The sequence below is a fragment of the Anomalospiza imberbis genome, chromosome 3, assembly GCF_031753505.1.
Source record: "Anomalospiza imberbis isolate Cuckoo-Finch-1a 21T00152 chromosome 3, ASM3175350v1, whole genome shotgun sequence".
Taxonomy (NCBI): Eukaryota; Metazoa; Chordata; class Aves; order Passeriformes; family Viduidae; genus Anomalospiza; species Anomalospiza imberbis.
The window spans coordinates 23801253-23820426 of record NC_089683.1 but is presented as its reverse complement, the minus strand read 5'-3'; the positions used below and the strand labels follow the sequence as shown (position 1 = coordinate 23820426).

At 39.5% G+C, this 19174-nt stretch overlaps 1 protein-coding gene across 1 annotated transcript in view; it reads right to left on the bottom strand.

Annotated features, from left to right (window-relative positions):
* Positions 1–18434, bottom strand: part of AGPAT5 (1-acylglycerol-3-phosphate O-acyltransferase 5) — a 55618-nt gene extending 37184 nt beyond the window's left edge. Inside the window, exons 1-3 of the mRNA XM_068183648.1 lie at positions 17968–18434; positions 3421–3490; positions 3094–3209 (exon numbers count right to left, since the gene is read on the bottom strand). Of these exons, the coding sequence (XP_068039749.1) occupies positions 3094–3209; positions 3421–3490; positions 17968–18186 (405 nt within the window). The 5' untranslated portion in view covers positions 18187–18434. The remainder of the gene's footprint in view (positions 1–3093; positions 3210–3420; positions 3491–17967) is intronic.
* Between the last annotated feature and the right edge of the window lie 740 nt (positions 18435–19174).

The window sequence follows — 19174 nt, the reverse complement described above, 5'->3', positions numbered from 1 at the left end:
TAAATGAGCACAGAGTCATGTAACATAAGAACAGACAAAGTATCACAAGATCAGTGTTCACTGCATTCACTCCAACTCCACCACTATGGCAGGTTCCTGTGGCTCAGGGATACAAAGATAAAGAGAGGCAGGATACGTGGCTAAAACTCAGGAACAGCCAAAAGTGTGCACAAGCTGATGCTGGATAACAGAAAAGATAAAGACATACTCTCTATGTTAGAAAGCCAAGCAAACTGTGGGGTATCAAAAATACTTTTCAAAATTACATCCCAGCCTCATCAGAGGTATAAGATAAATAGAAAAGAATTGGATAGTATAAGCAAATAGGAGTGATGGAATTAACTGGTAGCAAATGATAGGGGCAAAAAAATATTTCAGAGCTACCCAAAAATAATAAAGACAGTTTTAGGAAAAGAAATCGGTTCTACTTAATAAATCACACTTGGAATATAATAGGTTAATTTAAGTGTTTCTTTTCTTTCCTTGCTATTAGATAGCTGCCTCAAAGAAGAATGCTAGTTATGTGATTGTATATAGCTCAAATTCCCCAACTTGTATTGCATTTCCTTTTCAGTAAGAGATCAAATATATGAACACTCTTCAAAACAGATTTCTGGAAGTACTGTTTTTAAGGTTATAATTTTTTTCCGCTGTACTTTAAAAGCCCCTCTCTCAGTCAACAATGGATTGTGTTTACAAATATACTTCCTTTGTGCCTGAATTTTGCTCTCCTGGACATCCAGACCACGTTTATTTCCAAACAGGATGTTTACCTGAGGAAGGGAATATGAATTCCGTAAGCATGGCGTAATTATGTGGCTCTGGAAACTTTTAGTGGGGTGCAAGTGACATCACTGACAGAACATCAACAGGAAGGGCAGGAAGTGTTTTATGTTTTTGCACTGTTTGGTGTGATAAAAACAATAAAAATACCTATTAGCTTGAACTGCAGGCTTTCTGCATCCCATCTCAGTCATTTAGCCATATATGCATCACCACTGCATGTCAATTGTGTCACTGATTTATATATATATATAAGTATATATAATCATCCCCCACTAAATCTTGCAGAAGTTTTATTTTTTGAGGAGTCCAAACCTGAATAGATTTTTTTAAATATATACATGTTTTGATTAAAAATGTAGGTGACATTCAGAATAATTTCCACAGGAACCTCCTTTTAACAGTCAATATACAGCTCAGGAAACTGAGCACCGGATATTCCACATAGCAAAAGTAATTTTCCAAAATCTCAAAAAAAAAACCTCTGGAAATCTAGTGACAGTGGATGGAATATATATATCCTGTTTGCATTTTAATTAAAGCAGACTTAAATCACCACCACTGTAATGACTAAAGGCAAGAACAAAGAGCAAAATATTTCCATGCAGCTGATCAGTCACTTTGGTGGACAAAAAATGTAGAGAAGCATTAAGGGCAAGCATTAGACAAGTGAGAATTCCATTTTCTCCTTAAGCATACCCTTAGTGAGGCATGACAGAGTCTGACAGTTTGTAGTTCTTTAGAGAACAGGGACAGCAGACCTACCAATAAAAGAAATTGTGAAGAGTTTTCTCATTTTCTCTGCAGCATATACTTCTCCAAACATACTACATTTAGCAGAACCAATGTCACTCACCCATGCTCCAGCCTAGATCTACAGCCTACTCACTAAAGTGCTCATCCAAAAGACAACAAAGATTTTCAACCATGAAGCTAAAGACATTGGATGTGCTGCAAAGATGACGGAGAGTAAGTCCTCCTATTTGGACATACACTTGTAGTTGCCTACTCTTCATACACTCCTTTACAAATTAATATATAGTTCCAATCATACCCACCATAATATTTTTCTCAATGTTCTCCACCTTCTTGCCCTCTTGTACAGGATTGACTGTCAATTCAATCAAACTGTCTAATTGTATTAGCAGTATTTTCCTATGCATGTGGGGTGTTTTTTTGTTTTGGTTGGGGTTTTGGGTTTTTTGGGGGGTTGTTGTTTTATTTTTCATTTCTTTGCCTGGGCAATGAGGTGAGGGACAGAAAGCAGATTAATATTCAGAGAACACATTGAAAGCAAATGGAGAAGACAAAGGAGAGAAGTCTTATTGAACATCACTTTGGAACCACTACCCAAAACTCTATCAATTCTTATTTTAATAACTAAGCACCCATCTAAACCCTGAGATAAGTACCATGAAGCCATTTCTGCTCACCTAGAAAAAGGCCAGTACTTCCAAAACCATCCACCTCTACATTTTATTTTGTTTCACAAAGAAATAGATCTGCTTTCAGAAAAAGCAAAGAGCAGACAAGACAAAATTCACAGAGGATTTTAGGGAAATAAGCCATCTACACTGCTCTCCACCATTTTAGACGAAGATCATATCCACTCAGTATGGTGGCTGCTCAGTGAACATGGCCCACTGTTTCTCAGTAATTGTATAAAATTGAGTCACATAAGGTTGAGCTCTCAGACTAGAAGAAACAAAAGGAATATTATGCAGAAAGAGGAGAAAGAAAAAGGTGGGAATAGTGTTAGACTCAGGTTTTTGCTTAATTGAAGTCCAAAATAGCCATCACCATTTTCATGGAGGCAGGATCTGCCTTTCCTCCACACTACATGAAGATCCAATTTTTCTCTTTTATATTGTGCTTAAAACCTAAACAACTGAAATACAAAGAAGTACATTAAACAGTAATGCCAATTTACTCCCAATTTGTAGCATGATACAGAGCAAAAAACATCTGTTTACACCTTCTGCTAACCTTCTGAGAGCATGACTACAAACTGGAGTTTTAGACTGTAAAAAGAACAAAGTTTTAGAATAGTCTAAAATACTCCTAAAATACTCTAAAGTTTTAATTCTATCCATAAAAAGTATTCATTTAAAAAAGTAAACTGAATCTTTAGTAACTGTTTCTCAACTAAGATACACATCTAACTACAATGAGTGAAGCCAGTTGCTTTCATGTTCAAATAATTGAATGCCAACTCAGAACTACATCTTCACAGCATGCATGGAAAACAGGGAGAAAGTACATCTGACATGTTTGACTCACAAACAGCAAGGAAAGAGTGAAGTGGCTTACCTGTGAAAAGTACCACCCGTACAGTGGAAGCCATTTTAAGCCATCCTTCAAGACATAGCGGACGTGCCCAAGCGCGTTCTGCCTGATCGCCAGCATGTCCGCGATAATCCAATCAACTGCAGCAACAAAAGCCCAAAGCAATCAGCTAAATTACCTCTTAATTGCCACTGATGAAACAAAAAGTACATATTGTATGTATAAATGTCATTAAAGGTTTTTGAACTAGAAGTTCTTGCTTGTTAGGGCAAGCTTGGAAAGAGACACAGCAAACAGACAAGCAGTTTTTTAAAATCTATAACAGTGTTAAGCAAAAAAAAAAATACAAACCTGTACACTGATGATTTGATAAATATATTACATTTTCTTTATTTTTTGGCAAATCCCCGTAGATAATTACCTAAAAAAAATTTAAAGATATGCAGTATTATAATTTATTTTCATTGCATTAGGCAATGATGAGATCCAATGCAGTACTAGGCTTTTTACTAAGAAAACTGTCAGCAAGTTAGCATCATTAACAGACGAACACCCTATCACTACATCAGTACCCACCACACAGACAACTGTCTTATCAACAAAGCTGTAAACATTAATTAATGCGGGCTTAAGAAACTTATTCTGTTCTTGTGCCATAGCCCCAGAACTGGATCCATGGAATGTGACCTTCAGCCACAAGCTCCCTACATTAATATAACTGAAGTTAATGGGGAATCACAGACGTGTACAAAATCACCATTTATTTATACATCTAATGAATAAGACATGCTTTATCCAGACACTTGCTGTCATTCAACCTAAAATGGTAAATTTTCCTGGATTAGATCAAGAACAAAATCTCAACCATGTGCCATTATTTTAACCATGAAGAGTGAGGTTAAAGGCTGCCTTTAAATTAGTCTGTGGCTTCCAAATAGCAGTTTTTTTTAATGTTTTTCCTCTGCTATATTAAAGACACACTTCAGCCTTGTAGTGTCTCACCCTTGAAAGGTACTGGTCTACTAGTGAAATAATCTTCTGAGAGCATGACTACAAAACAAGATGCTGATGCTAGAATCTTGGTCACCCTTTTAAAATGGATTCATTCAATTAATTACTTTCTCATTTTATACTTGAAAATAATTTTATTTCTGGACTGAAGAACCAATCCAGCTGTTCAATTACCTTTCATAAACATTTTCATTACTTAATGAAGCATAGTTTTTCTAACCAGTACATTCTAGGTAGGTGTTCACCATTGTTCTGCCAATGGACGCACTCAATGTTTCTAGAAGTTGGCTGTATCAGACATAAATGCTACTTTGAAATTATTCCATTTACCAAAAAAGCAAAGTGCTATATGGAAGGTTTACCCACTTATTTTCATCACTTTCCTAGTCTGGGCAATACTGGAATTTCATCAGGAAGAACTAACATTCATATCTTAATTGTTATCATTTAGTATGCCAAGTCTCATATTGATCCTTATAGGAGGTCTCTATATCAGCATTTCTGGAAACTCTGTCTATCTCTCAGGTAACCTGTGATAGTGGATGGCTAATGTCTCATATTGTTAACTCTAGGCAAAAACCCCACAAGAACACTGTATGTTTCACATTCCTGCTGTTTCTTCTTTGAAAATACAACCACACTGTTGATGAAGTTTTGTTTTCAAGGCCAAAACCAGATATTGGCGAAGTGAGATACTCAGTCAATATGTGAGCAAGAGATCATTGAGCATAGAGTAAAAGAGGATATATCTTGAGTTATTTTTTTCCAAAAACAAAAAAGAAAAGGCCTGCACAATAAATTCTAACTGAACAACATTTGTAACAAGTCAGTTGACAAGTATGTTCTGAACAGTATCTGAGAAATTTGAACAAGATTCTGCTATAGGAGTAGTCTTCTCATTGGAGTACCAGAATTTATAACTTTACTGCTGACACTAGGTACCACACACAGTTTAGAGCAAGGTAGCAGTCTGAGGGTTGACTTTACAGTTCAGATGCACAAATTCCTCTGAAATAAATCCTCCTAATCTCACTTATAGAGTTAAAACTTCATTTTACAAGTGTATGCTTTCCTAGCACTGTTATGCATGATGTCCATAAATACTGCTGTCTTTAATTTCAAATTAAGACTCCACTATGCAGTTTCTGGCAAAGAGAATTTTGGAGTAGGAGAGAAGGCCCAATACAACAAATCATTAAACCAGAAACTCTTGAATGTTATTTGAGCTTTTCTAAAATGTAGAAAAAAAATAAGAACAAGAGGAAAACAAAACCTGCCCTTTACCCCAAGAGCTGCCCCACACAAGAAACAGGGTTTGAAATATACAGTTTTTAACTTCAACTTGTAAATATTTCCACTTTAATGTACCAAGTCAAAATCTCAGTGCAATCAGACCCACAATTTAAAGCATTTGCTTTGGACTATTGCATGGGTAAAAACAAATATAAAGGATCATTCCCATAAAAAAAATACATGCCAATGTCTGCCAAATATAACAGTTAATCTGTGTAATTTTTTATTTCAGTAAGATTGGATCTAGTTCACTTTTTAACCCCAGAGGAACACCCACTCACTGTTCCTGTAAACAACTTCTATGCACAACATTATGGCGTACCCTAAGGGTTAGATGTGTTCACATGTAATGGACCAAAATCACACACAGCCAAACCATTGTACAGAACTAAAAAAAGAAAAAAATTTTATTTATATTAGTTCTCATTAAACACACAAAAACTGCTTGTTTTATTTTAAAGCAAAGGTAAGAATGAGAAAATCTGAAAGGTCTATTTTGTTTGCTCAGATGGCTCAGCCTAAGAGGATGCACCAGCTTTATCTGCAGCATCATCCACTTCAGCACCGCCCATCTCACTGATCTCGAGGAACGGCTTACACAGTTCATCAAAGGCCAGCAAACAGCTATTCACCTTAGACACTCTGTTAAAGAACTGAGCTACAAACTTACAACCTTGACTACAAATAGCTAAGAATGGCAACTTCCAGCCTGCAGTCCCAGGAAACACCTACTCTGTGGGCACCCACACAGCTCTCCTGAGACCAAAGCATTTTTGCTTTCTCAGGCTTCTGAAAATATTCACCATACAAAACAGAAGGGTAACAGTTAAGAGCTTTGAATCCTACAGAAGTGTCCATTTCCTTTTGAGATGGTGTCTGAGGAATTAACCTGCCTGTGTATAAGCAGGAGAAGAGTCTGCTCAGGACAAGACTCTAATTTCTGGCCATCTGATGTGTTTAGGTAAACCAGAGCACCTAAAGTATATTATAGCTGCAGAAGGAAACAATATAGTACTCTTCATGGCCTCCAGAAAACCTTGGACTGCCTGCTGTTTTTCTTAGCTAACTTTGCAGAATTCCTTGCTGCAGAGGCTGTACAGCCTCTAACTCTTTCTCATTTTGCTGGTGCAGATGTTTGGGGGCCACAGTGAATTACAGAATCACAGGATATTCTGAGTTGGAAGGGATCGAACCCATACCTTGGCGCTTGTAGCACTGTGCTGTAAGGCAGCACTCGAGTGAGACTGAACAGGAATCCACAGTGCCCACCTGTATTCAAGCCCCTTTGGATGCAACCTGAAGATATCAGAGTGGCTGATAGCCCTCCTCAGAGGAGCAGTGCTGCTCCCGGGATGTGCAGAGCATCGGCAGGGTCTTGTCCCCAGCAGCCAGTGCCGGGGAAACAGTGCAGGACATGCTTGGGAGGCAATTTGAATTTTCACATATTTCATGCATGGCTCTCCAGACACTACAGTATACATATATTCTACCTATCAGCTTAATGAACTGATAAGTGCCCTGTCAGCCACAATGAAGCAAGTGAGGAACCTGTTCATTTAGAATAGAATCTGCTGTTAAAAAAAAGGCACAATGAAGTCAAGCAAAGAAAACAAGTCAATAGGAAGTGCAACCCAGCAAGCCAAAGTAAGCAGAGATTTGAGGGAAAATGTTTAAAATGCAGATGTAAAGTCTAACACTGCAAATATTACTTGCATACACAACACTGAAATGTGTGCTTTTAGCCATGTTTTGGTTACTTCAAAGCCCAGTTCTCAGTAATGGGTAATACAGTTAGTAATAATGTGGGCCTTTCACATCTGTTTACACAGCAGCACTGTCAAACTCAACACAGTGAGGTCTCAAATACGGAAAACTGGATTCTATTAGATCCCTTCTGTGGCAAGGCTGGTACCCATCTTCCATGGAGCCATACGCCAAGCTGTTCACAGGCTCAGCAGCCACAAGACACACCTCAGGGTGTCCTGTCCAGGTGAAGCTTTGATGAATTAGCAGGAAGTTACAAGTAGTTCTGCTGGGAGAATGTGCTAATTCAGTGATAGGCTGATCTAAGCATGCAAATGGGAGCTCCTGGGTGATCTGGTGACACCAGTTTCAGCTTCCCTACCAGACTGCTTTTTCCAGTGCAACATACTCAACTACAGCTTTGCTAATTGTGGTAGGTGGCGTAGCAATATGAAACAGTCCTGCATGCCAGCCACATCCAAATAACCCATATTTTGCACACGTTTTCAATGAAACAAGGTGGACACTCCTAACTTAGAGTTAAGAACTTTATTTCTTGCTAATGAAATCTTTACATATCAAAGAAAATTAAACAGATAATTTAATCACATCCTAGCAGTATCAGCTCAGTAAACACTGCCATGGCAAAAATAAATGTAGGTAAAAGTAACATACTATCAGAGGATCTGCTTGCAGGTCAACTGGTGACCACATCAAGGTCCTAGCAAAGAGATTACCTCAATATTGTAATTGGATGTGGCTGATAATGGGAGCAATTAGAAGCTGCTCTGCAAGCAGATATTCTGATAGTGTGACTTCTGCTTCAGCAGCATTAAGGCAATACAACTGGTTATTGCTGGTAAAAACTTGGGCCAACTCATCTGGTGTCTATCAGTCCACCAGCACACTCAGTCTTGGTTCCTCAGACTTCTTAACCCTCCTCCCTTCTCTATTCAAAGAAATCAGATGTGAATTAAAGAATGATGTTCCCATCTTTGCTGTTACTTCAGCAAAATAATGTTTACTGGAGTACTTTGTGAAAGCAGAGCACTGTGTTCAGGAAAAACATCAACTTCAAGCACAGGCAACAGAAACTGGAAAGAGGGATAAAAGCAGGATAACAGGGGGAAAACATTCCTTCCCTTTTCTGGAGAAGATGTCAAGACATCAACACTTAACAAGGACCACACAGACTTCCTACTCAGCTGTACTATCCTCACAAAATGCACCTCTCTCCACTTCACTGTTTCTTCTCGATTAATAATTGGGACTGTGTGCTCTCTGGGCAAAGAGCATCTGTGTTAGCTGGGCACTACTACAACATGTCTACTAAAATAAATAGCATCCTAAAACGTATTTCTGATCTGTTTGTTACAAACTCTGGATACAATTTTCTGGTGAAAGGGTGGAGCTTGTATGACAAACCACCAAAACAACAAGCATGAACCCTGCGCAAACTGACCTCTGCAGCACTGCTGCAGGCATCAAAAACCTGCCTCATGTCTCAAGTCCTTCCAGCTTCCAAAGAAAGCACCTCAGACCATAGAATCTATTTATCCTGTTTGACTAGAAGCAGGCTCAAGACAGGATACAGATAGACAATCTGTACTTGGGGCTGACAAATATCACAGGTTTTCAAATGTCTTATCATAAGTATTTTACATGTTTCTTTTTCTTCACAAAAGCCAAAGAAGCACTTTTATTCTCATTTAACAGAGACAGGTTTCACTTGCCTACAGCAAAAGGAATATGAATAGAACAGAAGAGGAAGGACTTTGATGTTATTAGTTGCATTTTCTCTAGATCTGAAAAAAAAAAAAAAGTTTATAAATTTTCTAAAAATACCTTTAGGATACATAGCTTTAAGGTAAGGATCATACTTTTGCTACATGTCATAACCTCTTTAGGGACTATCTGCTCAACACAGAATTGCACACGTCTTTAGTCTGCTGCTCAGACAGCTCTAGCAAGCTCAGCAGCAAACCATAAAATCACAAAACAATCAATTTTATTGAAGCAGAGTTCTTTCAAATATTCTGCAGCTATGTATTTTACTGGGGTTCAGTGGAAAAGAACATGGCTAAGAGATTCAGCTCTGGAGAATATTGAAAAGATTCCTATACATAATGTAATTCAATTTATTTTTTAAATACATTTGTGACTTGATTCAACCAGAGAGCACAGAACTTTAGAAAATACACTTACTGTCATTAACTTCCTTTTTGTAAGAAAACTATAGCAGCTACCTATTTAGATTAAGTAGGAATAAACCATACCATCAGATGTTAAATATGAAGCCTGTACATTCTTATTTTCATAAGAAAATAAGCCTTTTAACATTATGGTCTAAATTGACAAACTTTTATGAGTGGTTGGTTATACTTCATTCCATGTATTAGATACATGTATAAAAGTAATTTTGTTCTGATGCTGACTGTAAAGGCTTTACAGATTCTGAGCAGAATTAAAGACAAATGCCCCTTGTACTCCTTAGCTCTCTGATGAATCCTTAAGAAAAATTTTAAATAAGCATCTGTATATCTTAAATGTTCCAGTCGATAACAGGAAAACCCTCAAGATTTACCATGATTTTAATTTTAAGATTCTGACATCTAAAGTCTGAAAAAATCCTATTTTCAGTGCCCAAATAATTTACAGATCTTTCTCCAAATCACTTGCTTTTGATTACAGTGCAGTTCAATGGCACAAATCCACCATTACAATCAGTGACCACCTGGGAAAAATCAAAGTACCTAATTTTCATCATAAATCACTAGTAATGAAATTTTTTAAATAATAACTGCATATACTTCAGACATATCTGAAAGGTGATTATTTATATGATGAGATTTCAACGGGAGTTTTTCTGAACATTTGGCATCTCGGTATTACATAAAATCTGAACATGTCTTCTTGTACAAGAGTGAAAGTAAGTATTCCACCTGTCTCAGTGAAAGGAAGTCTCCTTTATAAGCCTTTTGCATCTCTAGAGACTTCTTCATGCACATTTTTTGTAATTTCCTTAAAAGAAGGGCAAAAGCAACCCACGCTTAATGTAGCTATTGTATACTTTATTACCCTTCTGTAGTGGAAAATATGTAATGTCCATTTAAGCTCACTCTGGAATTACCCTTGCCCACCACACATGAGCAGGAAAACTTGTGGCAGTCTGCAGCCTTTCCTCCAGCCAGAGCCCTTTGTAACAGGAACTTTCTTTTTAAATGCCTTGGACTCCACGGAGGAGGCTGCGGCATCTCTAGTTGTAATATTGTTACAAGTATTTGTATCAAGTAGAGACTGAAAGCTGCTGTGAAGCTATCAGTGAGTTGACTTGAATGAGGATGATTATGAAACATCTCTAGTCTCTGCTTGTGATTGTGGAATAGCATTTTTGAAAGCTTTTCCACACATTGTCAGTAAGTATATTGAATTTAAGCACTCTGTGAACAGTGAGGCAAAGGAATCACTACACAGCATAAGAACATGTAGGGAGGTATCTGCAACAATTCTGCATCCAGAACTGAACCCAGAAAACTGATCAGCCTCAAAAATCACCACATTAAAATCACTCTCATCTGCTCACCACCACAGCATGTGAATGAGCCAGTTCACCTGCAGCTTGCTTGGAACTATGCACTGTTTGCTTACTCAAAAAGAAACATGAACGCCCACAGATTCCCACGTAGCCATAGGAAATGGAACAAACTAAGTCTTCAAGTCAATCCTAAATTCACCAGGTAAAATTATTTCAACTACCACAATATAGTTCAAAGCAATCTAAACTAATATTTTTTTATATCTAGTCATGAGCTAAAATACAAATTTGACCAAATCATGTGTAGTTTATTTTACAATTAAAAAATCAAACTAGCAAAAATGCTATTTCCTACTGCCACAGAGGATCTAGGTGTAACAGAGAAGATGACAAGTAGTATGTGATAGAAAAGAAATGAACAAAAGAAAATAATTCCCCTGGCTTTTTATACCAAATCCCTTCATAGGATAAATACAAAATGACAGAAGAGAGATTAAAGAGTATTTTTCCTCTGAGAAGATATGCTTCCTCATAATTGCAATGTCAAAATCCCTGACATCTGAGCCTACTTTATCTAACACAACTAAAACTGAGAAAAAAGGATACCCCACCTGCAAGCCTAGGGCAAAAAGTTTGAAATAAGTGCACTCAAATGTTTAACTATGAACAGAATCTTCTGTTAGCAAGAACAGCATCTGATGGTAGAATACCAGGAGAAAAAACATCTAAATTAAAAATCATCCTTACATAAAGTAACTGGACATATTATGTAAGCAGAAGAAAAGGGCATGGAAGAGAACTGTAAAACTCCACAGCCTAGCATATACCACAACACAGTTAAACACAAAAAGAGTATAGGGTATAAAACTAATGCTGGCTAAAAAAATAGTGATAAATACAATTTTTATTTTCAAATGTAATAAATTATGCTAAGTCAGGACATATCATATTGAAAAACCCACATACCAAAAATCTTAAGATATTAAAATAAAGTATATTTAAATAGAAAAATTTAAAACCAAAACATGAGATTGCAAAACTTATTGGTCAAATACTTGGAATCAGAATTTGTAAGAGCATTCAAACGTGCCTTTTGACTCCTTAGCTTTTCCTACCTGACACATACTTTCTAATATTTTCATAAGTACATTCAGTTAATTTAAAAATGTAAACACACATTTTTTTAAATTGCGGACTGAGACAGATAAGGCTGATATGAAATTCAGATTCAGTTATGACTTGCCATTTATGAAACATATGCTAGGCAAATCTCCACACAAAGCTACTAACAGAAAGCTAGTACAAACAGAAGTTTTGGTTCAGGTAGCTGATACTTGATTTCTGAAAATGCTAACTAGACCTCAGTTTTTATTTATTTATTTTATTTTTCATAGATCAGGCAGTAAGTGGAAGATGATCAGGACCAGCACTGAATGCAGAGCAGACTCTCCATACTAAATTCTTTCCAGATTGCCCCCAAGCCAGATCTGCAATAGACTGGAACTCTAGATGGTATATTGTTGAACAAGAGTCCTGCAGGACATCACTTTCACCTTCAGATCTACAGTCAAAGGCACAGAATAAAAATGAAGATATATGCGAATATCTGGTTTGCAATATCTAAAACAGAAAGAGCACAAAGTTAACATAGCTAATCTATCTATTTTTGCTACCTCATACCACAGTTGAACGTAAGAGTCTAAAATTAGGCATGCATCTCAATTTGAAAGCTGCATCCCTTGGGCTTAGCAGGTATCAATTTCTGTTCTAATAACACAGAGAACTTAGCTGTGTACTACAAAAGACAAATGCCTGGATACAGCTGTACACTGAAATCTCTAATGAAATGAAACAAGGTAAACCCTCTTAATGGAGCCAGAAAAATTTCACTGGGCTTCTTTTAAAGTTTACCACACAAACGGCGTACATTTCCCCTTCCTTCTCCTAGTTTCTCTTCAGTCTTTGCATTGCACCAATCCCCACATTTCTATAACTCCCCCAGCACCTTTACTTCATTATTTCTACCATCACAATTAAGTTACAAGTATGATTATTTTAACCTCTCAATATGCCTTACCACAGCTAGCACTGTTTCACAAAGCAGCAATGTAAGCAGGTACTAACTGGGGTTACTGCCACAAGCTACATGAACGAGGAAAGCTCGAGCCCTCAGAGGCTGCTCAGCTCCAGCCTGAGCTTAGAGGTTTACCTTGATGGCATCTCAGGAAACTCAAGAGCAGGTTCATATACCCAGGCTCATGCCAAAATGCAACTGCCAGCACTTTCCTTCCAAACACAGCTGAAGAAGGGTGAAAAGTTATGTTTCCTTTGGACTTTCTGCTTACTTGATTTACCTGGGAAATGGGTCCTCATCTAAAGAGAAGCCAAACCCTGTCACTCACATCTACCAACAGGAAGCAGTCACAAACCAAACCTTCACCCTGCTATGATGAAGCCTAGTTATGATGCCTCCACCAGTGCAGAGGGAAGAACCAGATTCCTAAGAGATGACAGACCACCCCACCAACAGCAACCAGAGCACCTCCTTGTATGCTGCAACTTGGCTGTCAAACTAGCGCTGCCTCTTGCCCTCCCACTTCCACCTTGGTCCTCAAGAATTACCTGCTGGACAGCCGAACAGCTTCAAAACGAAAAGTAAGAAGTAAGTAAAGATAATCTTGTCTGGGAAGGTTGCCGTCCTGGAACAGAGATGGGCATAGACACTCACTTTCACTGCAAATTGGTCAACAGCTCCAAGACTAAGCATCCATCCCTATCTCAGACACTAAGCTCTCCTCACACATTTCCTAGGAAGCCAAGGTATGAAAAAAATCCCAGGCTCTACTCCACCAGAAAGTATCATCAAGAGCTCTGTGGCACATTTGCTCCACAAAGTTTTAGTTTGCTCTAAACCTAAGTAGTTTTCAACCCTATTGAGACACAGCAAGTCAAAGCATCAATATCAATCCAGGAAGCACACTGCTCTGTTAAACAAGCATCTCTTGTATTTTTTAATGTAATTATTTAGCTCTACTAAACAACACCAAGGTATTATATGATTCTTACAGCCTTTCCAGAGTCCTGTAAAGCCAACAAAAACCAGAATTTCATTATGTCTTTAATAAAAACACTGTTTCCAAAAAATTCTATTCATCGGGAAGTGGGGGTAGGGAACACAGCTGACACAAGTACTGAACAAAATCCATCAACATTAATTCAATTATGGATTTCATTCAATTGTCAAAACCTTTCAGATTAAAATGATCCTTTAGGAAGCAGTATGAGTGATGATTTCTTTATTATTTCTTCACCAGCATTCAGTACAAAATATCAAACACAATTACAATAAAAAAAGTTGAAGAACATTTAGTCCTCATCTGATCTGAAACATGTGCACAAACACAATAGGCATTAATTTCATCACCCTGACAGCAACTGGGATAAGATACTCAGGGTCAGAAAGAGATGAGAGCATTCATCATATTGAATTACTAGTCCTTTCAGCCCTTCAACTGTTCTAATCACACGCATATTGCAGCCATCCTGGTTTTCACATTCTATGGCAAGATTCAACTGTTTATAGCCTGTTTGAAATGGAAGAAACCAGACTCCCCTGACACAGTAAAGAGAAAAGCAGTACCACAACCACAGTTCATCAGCTACTTGATGATTCAGAAACCTGGGGCCAAACACCCCAACAGATGCAAGTCCTCCTAAGTGCATGAGTTTGTACCTGCTTGTACCAGTGACTGCTTTAGCTCATCACTGATAAAATTAACATCCTTTGCTCTCTGAGGCTCTCTTTACATAGAATTATTTTCACTTTATACAATATTCCTCCTAGAAAACAGAACAGTATGGCACCTGCATCTTACGGCAGGACAGGTGCAAAGCAACACAGGGCCAAAGCAGGGACGTTCTCTCTGTGCCACTTTCCAATACCACATCTACACATTTCATTATTCTGAGTATATAAACCTAGAAATTATTGAGGAGCACTGTCACAAAGCCACAGATTAATTAATTTATTTATAACTGCTTAATAGAATTCATGGATGCCCGCTAAACTGTAATAGCACTGACAAATTTACACAGCATTACAGGATTTTACTTTTTAGTCATACTGGCTTTGTCGAGTTTACCTCACAGCACTGGGATGTTGTTGTGGCTTTCTGTACTCTCAATACTGGTTCTTCAGTCTTCTACTGCCAACTCTTGCATGACAGTCAGCAAATAGGACTATTTTTGGCAATTCGTTAATGAATTCTAATATTATTGGAAAACCTAAACTGATGCCAAGTAAACTTGAGTTCTCTTAGGCTTTGTAAATCAAAATTGTTTCCGTAGAAAAAAAGAGTCTGACCAAAATTTAAAAAGAGAAAGTATTTACAACTAAATACTTTTTTACTTACCAAGTAAAAAACTTTAACAGTTAGTTCATGAGCCACTCTCTAGGACCTAAAATATCCAGAGCTCACAGCAATTATAGCAATTGCAGAGCTCTGCAATTATTTTCTATCTCAAGTCAAATACTTAAGAGAAAGAGAAAGATTAGTATTTCAAGATTTTCTATCATGCAGACCAGGTTATCACCTTACTTAGTTACATTTCAAAACAGAGGAGTTTGCTATAAAAAGCCTTCTTAGCATGAACTACAGTTTTTGTTTTTAAAGAATTGGCTAAGAACATCCAATTCAAGAACAAAGAAAAGAAGAAAAATACACTTGTGCATGCAGCTGTGAGGGTGAGACAGATCTAGATACTTAATTGATTAACAGCAAATGATAGAGAGAAACATCACCTATTGACAGATAAATAAATAAAAAACAAATATCACAATACACTAATATTTGAATCAAAAATATAGTCATCCATGTTTATGATTGTAACCAACTCTACCCGATTAATACCCACTCACCATTACTGGGAATTTTGGAAAATTATTTTAAGACCAGACACTTCGAATATCCACAACTGGTTCAGTGTGTTCTTGTATTGAAAAACCACAAATACCTTAAGTGTAAAACCAAAGAATGCTAAACAGTACATAACAGTAAAGAAATTTTAAATACAGTAAGACAGCAACAGTGCTAACAAAAAGTCACTTAAGCATCTGTAAAATCCTAATGACTCGAGTGAGACTACAAGAAGTTCCAGTATTCTGATGGACGAGGTTGTCTCCTATGTATTCAGTCACAAAAATAAACACCCCGACACACTTCAGTCGACTGAATAAATCAATACACTTGAAAGAGATGCAGAATTCCTCCCTCCCATGGCCCTTATGGTGCCTTAATGCTGGTAGAGCCCTACAGCTGCCTTTATGAAGCTACTGTTTTTGCTGGTTTATTGGAATTAAGTTTAATGATGCTACACTTCTGCATCTAATTACATGCCTTAAGACAGCCCATCCACAGTAGGTCTCAGGTTACCATCCCAATCTCACACACTCAGGCACATGGTTAACTTTCCACTCTGAGTTTCAAGTTAAAACATGTGCAGCGCTCACTAGAGTAGGTCTAAAAGGGCACCCTGTTTCTCTCCCTTAAACACATGGGGACTATCTTCCAGTTAAATGACACATGGATTTTAAAGGTCTTATCTCTCTACACATGTATTGTATTTTCTAAGCTTTTATTTACCTTCCAGTAATGGTTACTATTTTATTTATCCTATGACATATGCCTCCTCCTCCACAATTTCTTATCATTATTTCTTGCTTACTGTAACAAAACACCTCTATTTCAATATTCTTTTAATTATCTCCTGTTAGTGGCCTATAATTGATCATCACCATTTTTCTGTTTGTATGAAGTTTATCAATGCAATGAAACAGAGGTCAACAGATGATGGTTGCCTTGTTGTTTCTTTTAGTTAGCATTTTCCTTTCTTTAATGTCAAAGGCATTTTTGAATAAAAGTTCTTTTTAAAAATTCTAAGTGTTTGCTACTGTCTGCACACCAGCTGTAGGCAGCTGAGTAGCTTTTCCATTACAATTTATACACCGATTTTTGGCTCTCATTCTTAGAACAGATCAAGTTAAACTTCTATACCACTATTTTCAGCAGTTAATGACCAAGGTGTGTTACTACACATCAAACCATCTGCATCAGAGACACTACATAAAACAGAAGGCAGCTAAAACTAAAAGTACTTGTGAACTATTGCTCCTTTTTTTTTTTTAATATATCAAGCACAACACAAGTTAGCTTATTTGGACAAGAGGTAATGCAAAATTGCATAAATTACAAGCTGAATCAAAAACTACCACTAAAGGAAGACTTTGCTTCAGTTTTGTATCCGTTCTATTTACTCTGATGTCAAACAGTGCAACTCTTTGACCTTTAGCTAGCTTTGTGGGTTTCCCAAGAGTCAGTAAGAAAGCAAGGCCTACAACTGCACTTAAGAGTGGAAACTAGGGGAGATCCAGCCTGATAAATAAATGCTTCATTACAGAGTGGAAAAAGGCCTTAGCCATGAATATGAGAAGACCTTATTTGGATGAGCTCTGTCATCTGTCAACATGTATTGCTATTCTTTGCTCTCAAGCACCTAAAGCTGACACTATCTTCAAACAGCCTTCTGTATACTAAAAAATTTTTGAAGGTCATGTTTAGACACAGGAAGCACCTGCCATTTATTATTTTTACATGCAGAATTAAAAGTCTCCTTGCCTACTTTTCAAATTACAGACAAATACATAATCTCTCAAACACAGCACTTTGTGAGGTATTATCACCTGAATGCAAATACCCCACTGAAAATACAAGAGAGGCCTCCAATTCCAACTTATTAACCTGAAACCAAGATCCTGAATAATCACAATCCATGGCTGATCCAAAATTTAAGGGCCAAAGAGTGACAAGAGGCAGACTGCACGAAAACTAAAAATCTGTAATAACTGAGATATTAAGCAATCTATTTATTAAAAACTTGTACGTGTATTATGTACAATTATAGCTGATGACAGCTTTCTCATCTGCTGCCAATGTAATGCTACAGATGTGCAGCACAGGCCACAGGGGTTCAAAGTGTGCAAAGGCGGCTGCCATTCAAGTGCTGATAGAGCACGACCGGTGTCGCATCTCTTCCGTTTCCCCGACCTGCAAAACGAACACAACACCAACACTCCGTGAAAAGCATCACCAGAGGAGCAGCGGCGGCTGCGGAACGAGGCGGATCCTCTGCGGTCCCGGGCACAGGCCACGGCCGCACCTGCCCGCGGGCCCCACGGCGGGCGGCCCGAGGGGACAGCCCAGAGCCGGCACCACCGCCGGCCGCTCCCCGGACCCCCCTGCCCTGCCCGGCCGGCTCACCTGCACGCCCGTGTAGTTCTCGAAGAAGAAGAGAACCATGCTCTGGTAGATGGTGTACAGCCGGTCATCCACCTCGCGGTAGAAGCGGGCGGGCAGCACGGCGGAGAGCAAGCGCCAGGCGCCCCAGGCCAGCATGTAGGTGGGCGCCGTGCCCATCATGACGGCGGCGGGCAGCACGTAGCGCATGGAGTAGGTGTGCAGCACCAGCGACAGCAGCATCTTCCCGCTGCCCCCGGCCTCACCGGGACACCCACATGGGCGGCGCGCTCACACACAGCCCCGCAGCCCCGCCGCCCGCATCGCCCGCCGCGCCGGGCACACCCGCCAGGCGGCCGCGAAGCAGCAGCGGCGGCGGCGACCGCGGCCGGGAGGGACGGGGAGAGAGAGAGCGGCGTGAGAGGGCACCGGCTCACGGCTCCCCCGGCGCCGCTACCGCCACCATCTTGCCCGGCAGAGGCGGAGCCGCGCCGCAGGAAGGCGGCCCCGGGCCCGCGGCGCTTCCGGGCGGGCGGGAGGGGCCGCGCTGGCGCCGGGCCGGGCCCAGGGGCGGCCCTGCGAGCGGCCCGGGCTGTGCCGCCGGCTCTGTCCCCGTCCCCGTCCCCGTCCCCGTCCCCGTCCCCGTCCCCATCGCTCGCCAGCCAGAAGCGGCAGCAGTGGGGGCCGGGCTGCTCGGCTCCGTGCAAAACGAGGCACACGCGTTTGTGACTGATGAGCTTAGCTTGTATTAATTATATCTATCCTCGCATAGGTTAGAAGAAAATTGGCTCCTTTTTCCTGGCCGTCCCCCACCCCCTCCCTACCCCCTCACTTTCGGCCTATGAGTCCAAAGAGGAGCACTAAACTGCAGCTCTCCCTTTGCCAGCTCCAGGCACAGGGATGCCCAGGGTTTAGGAGGCTTTTCACGTGCCCAGCTTGGACGCTTTCTCGCACTAGCCGGCAGCTGCCTGCCTCGCCTCCTCGCTTCTCTCACCCTCACTCTCTGCCCCCAATAACCTGTTGGCAGCAGAAGCCAGAGGCACCATGTGGTTTTGAAGAAAATGCAAGAGGTCTTGCAGAAAACAGTCTAATAACCTTTCCAGATGGTTTATTGCTAATTGAACTCTTAGCCTGTAGTGAAGTGTTTATTCCTTGTCTTTAAAAAATAAGTTATATCCTGAAGCTTGTGGAGATCTCACTGTTTTGAAAGAAGTGAGTGCGCAATACATTC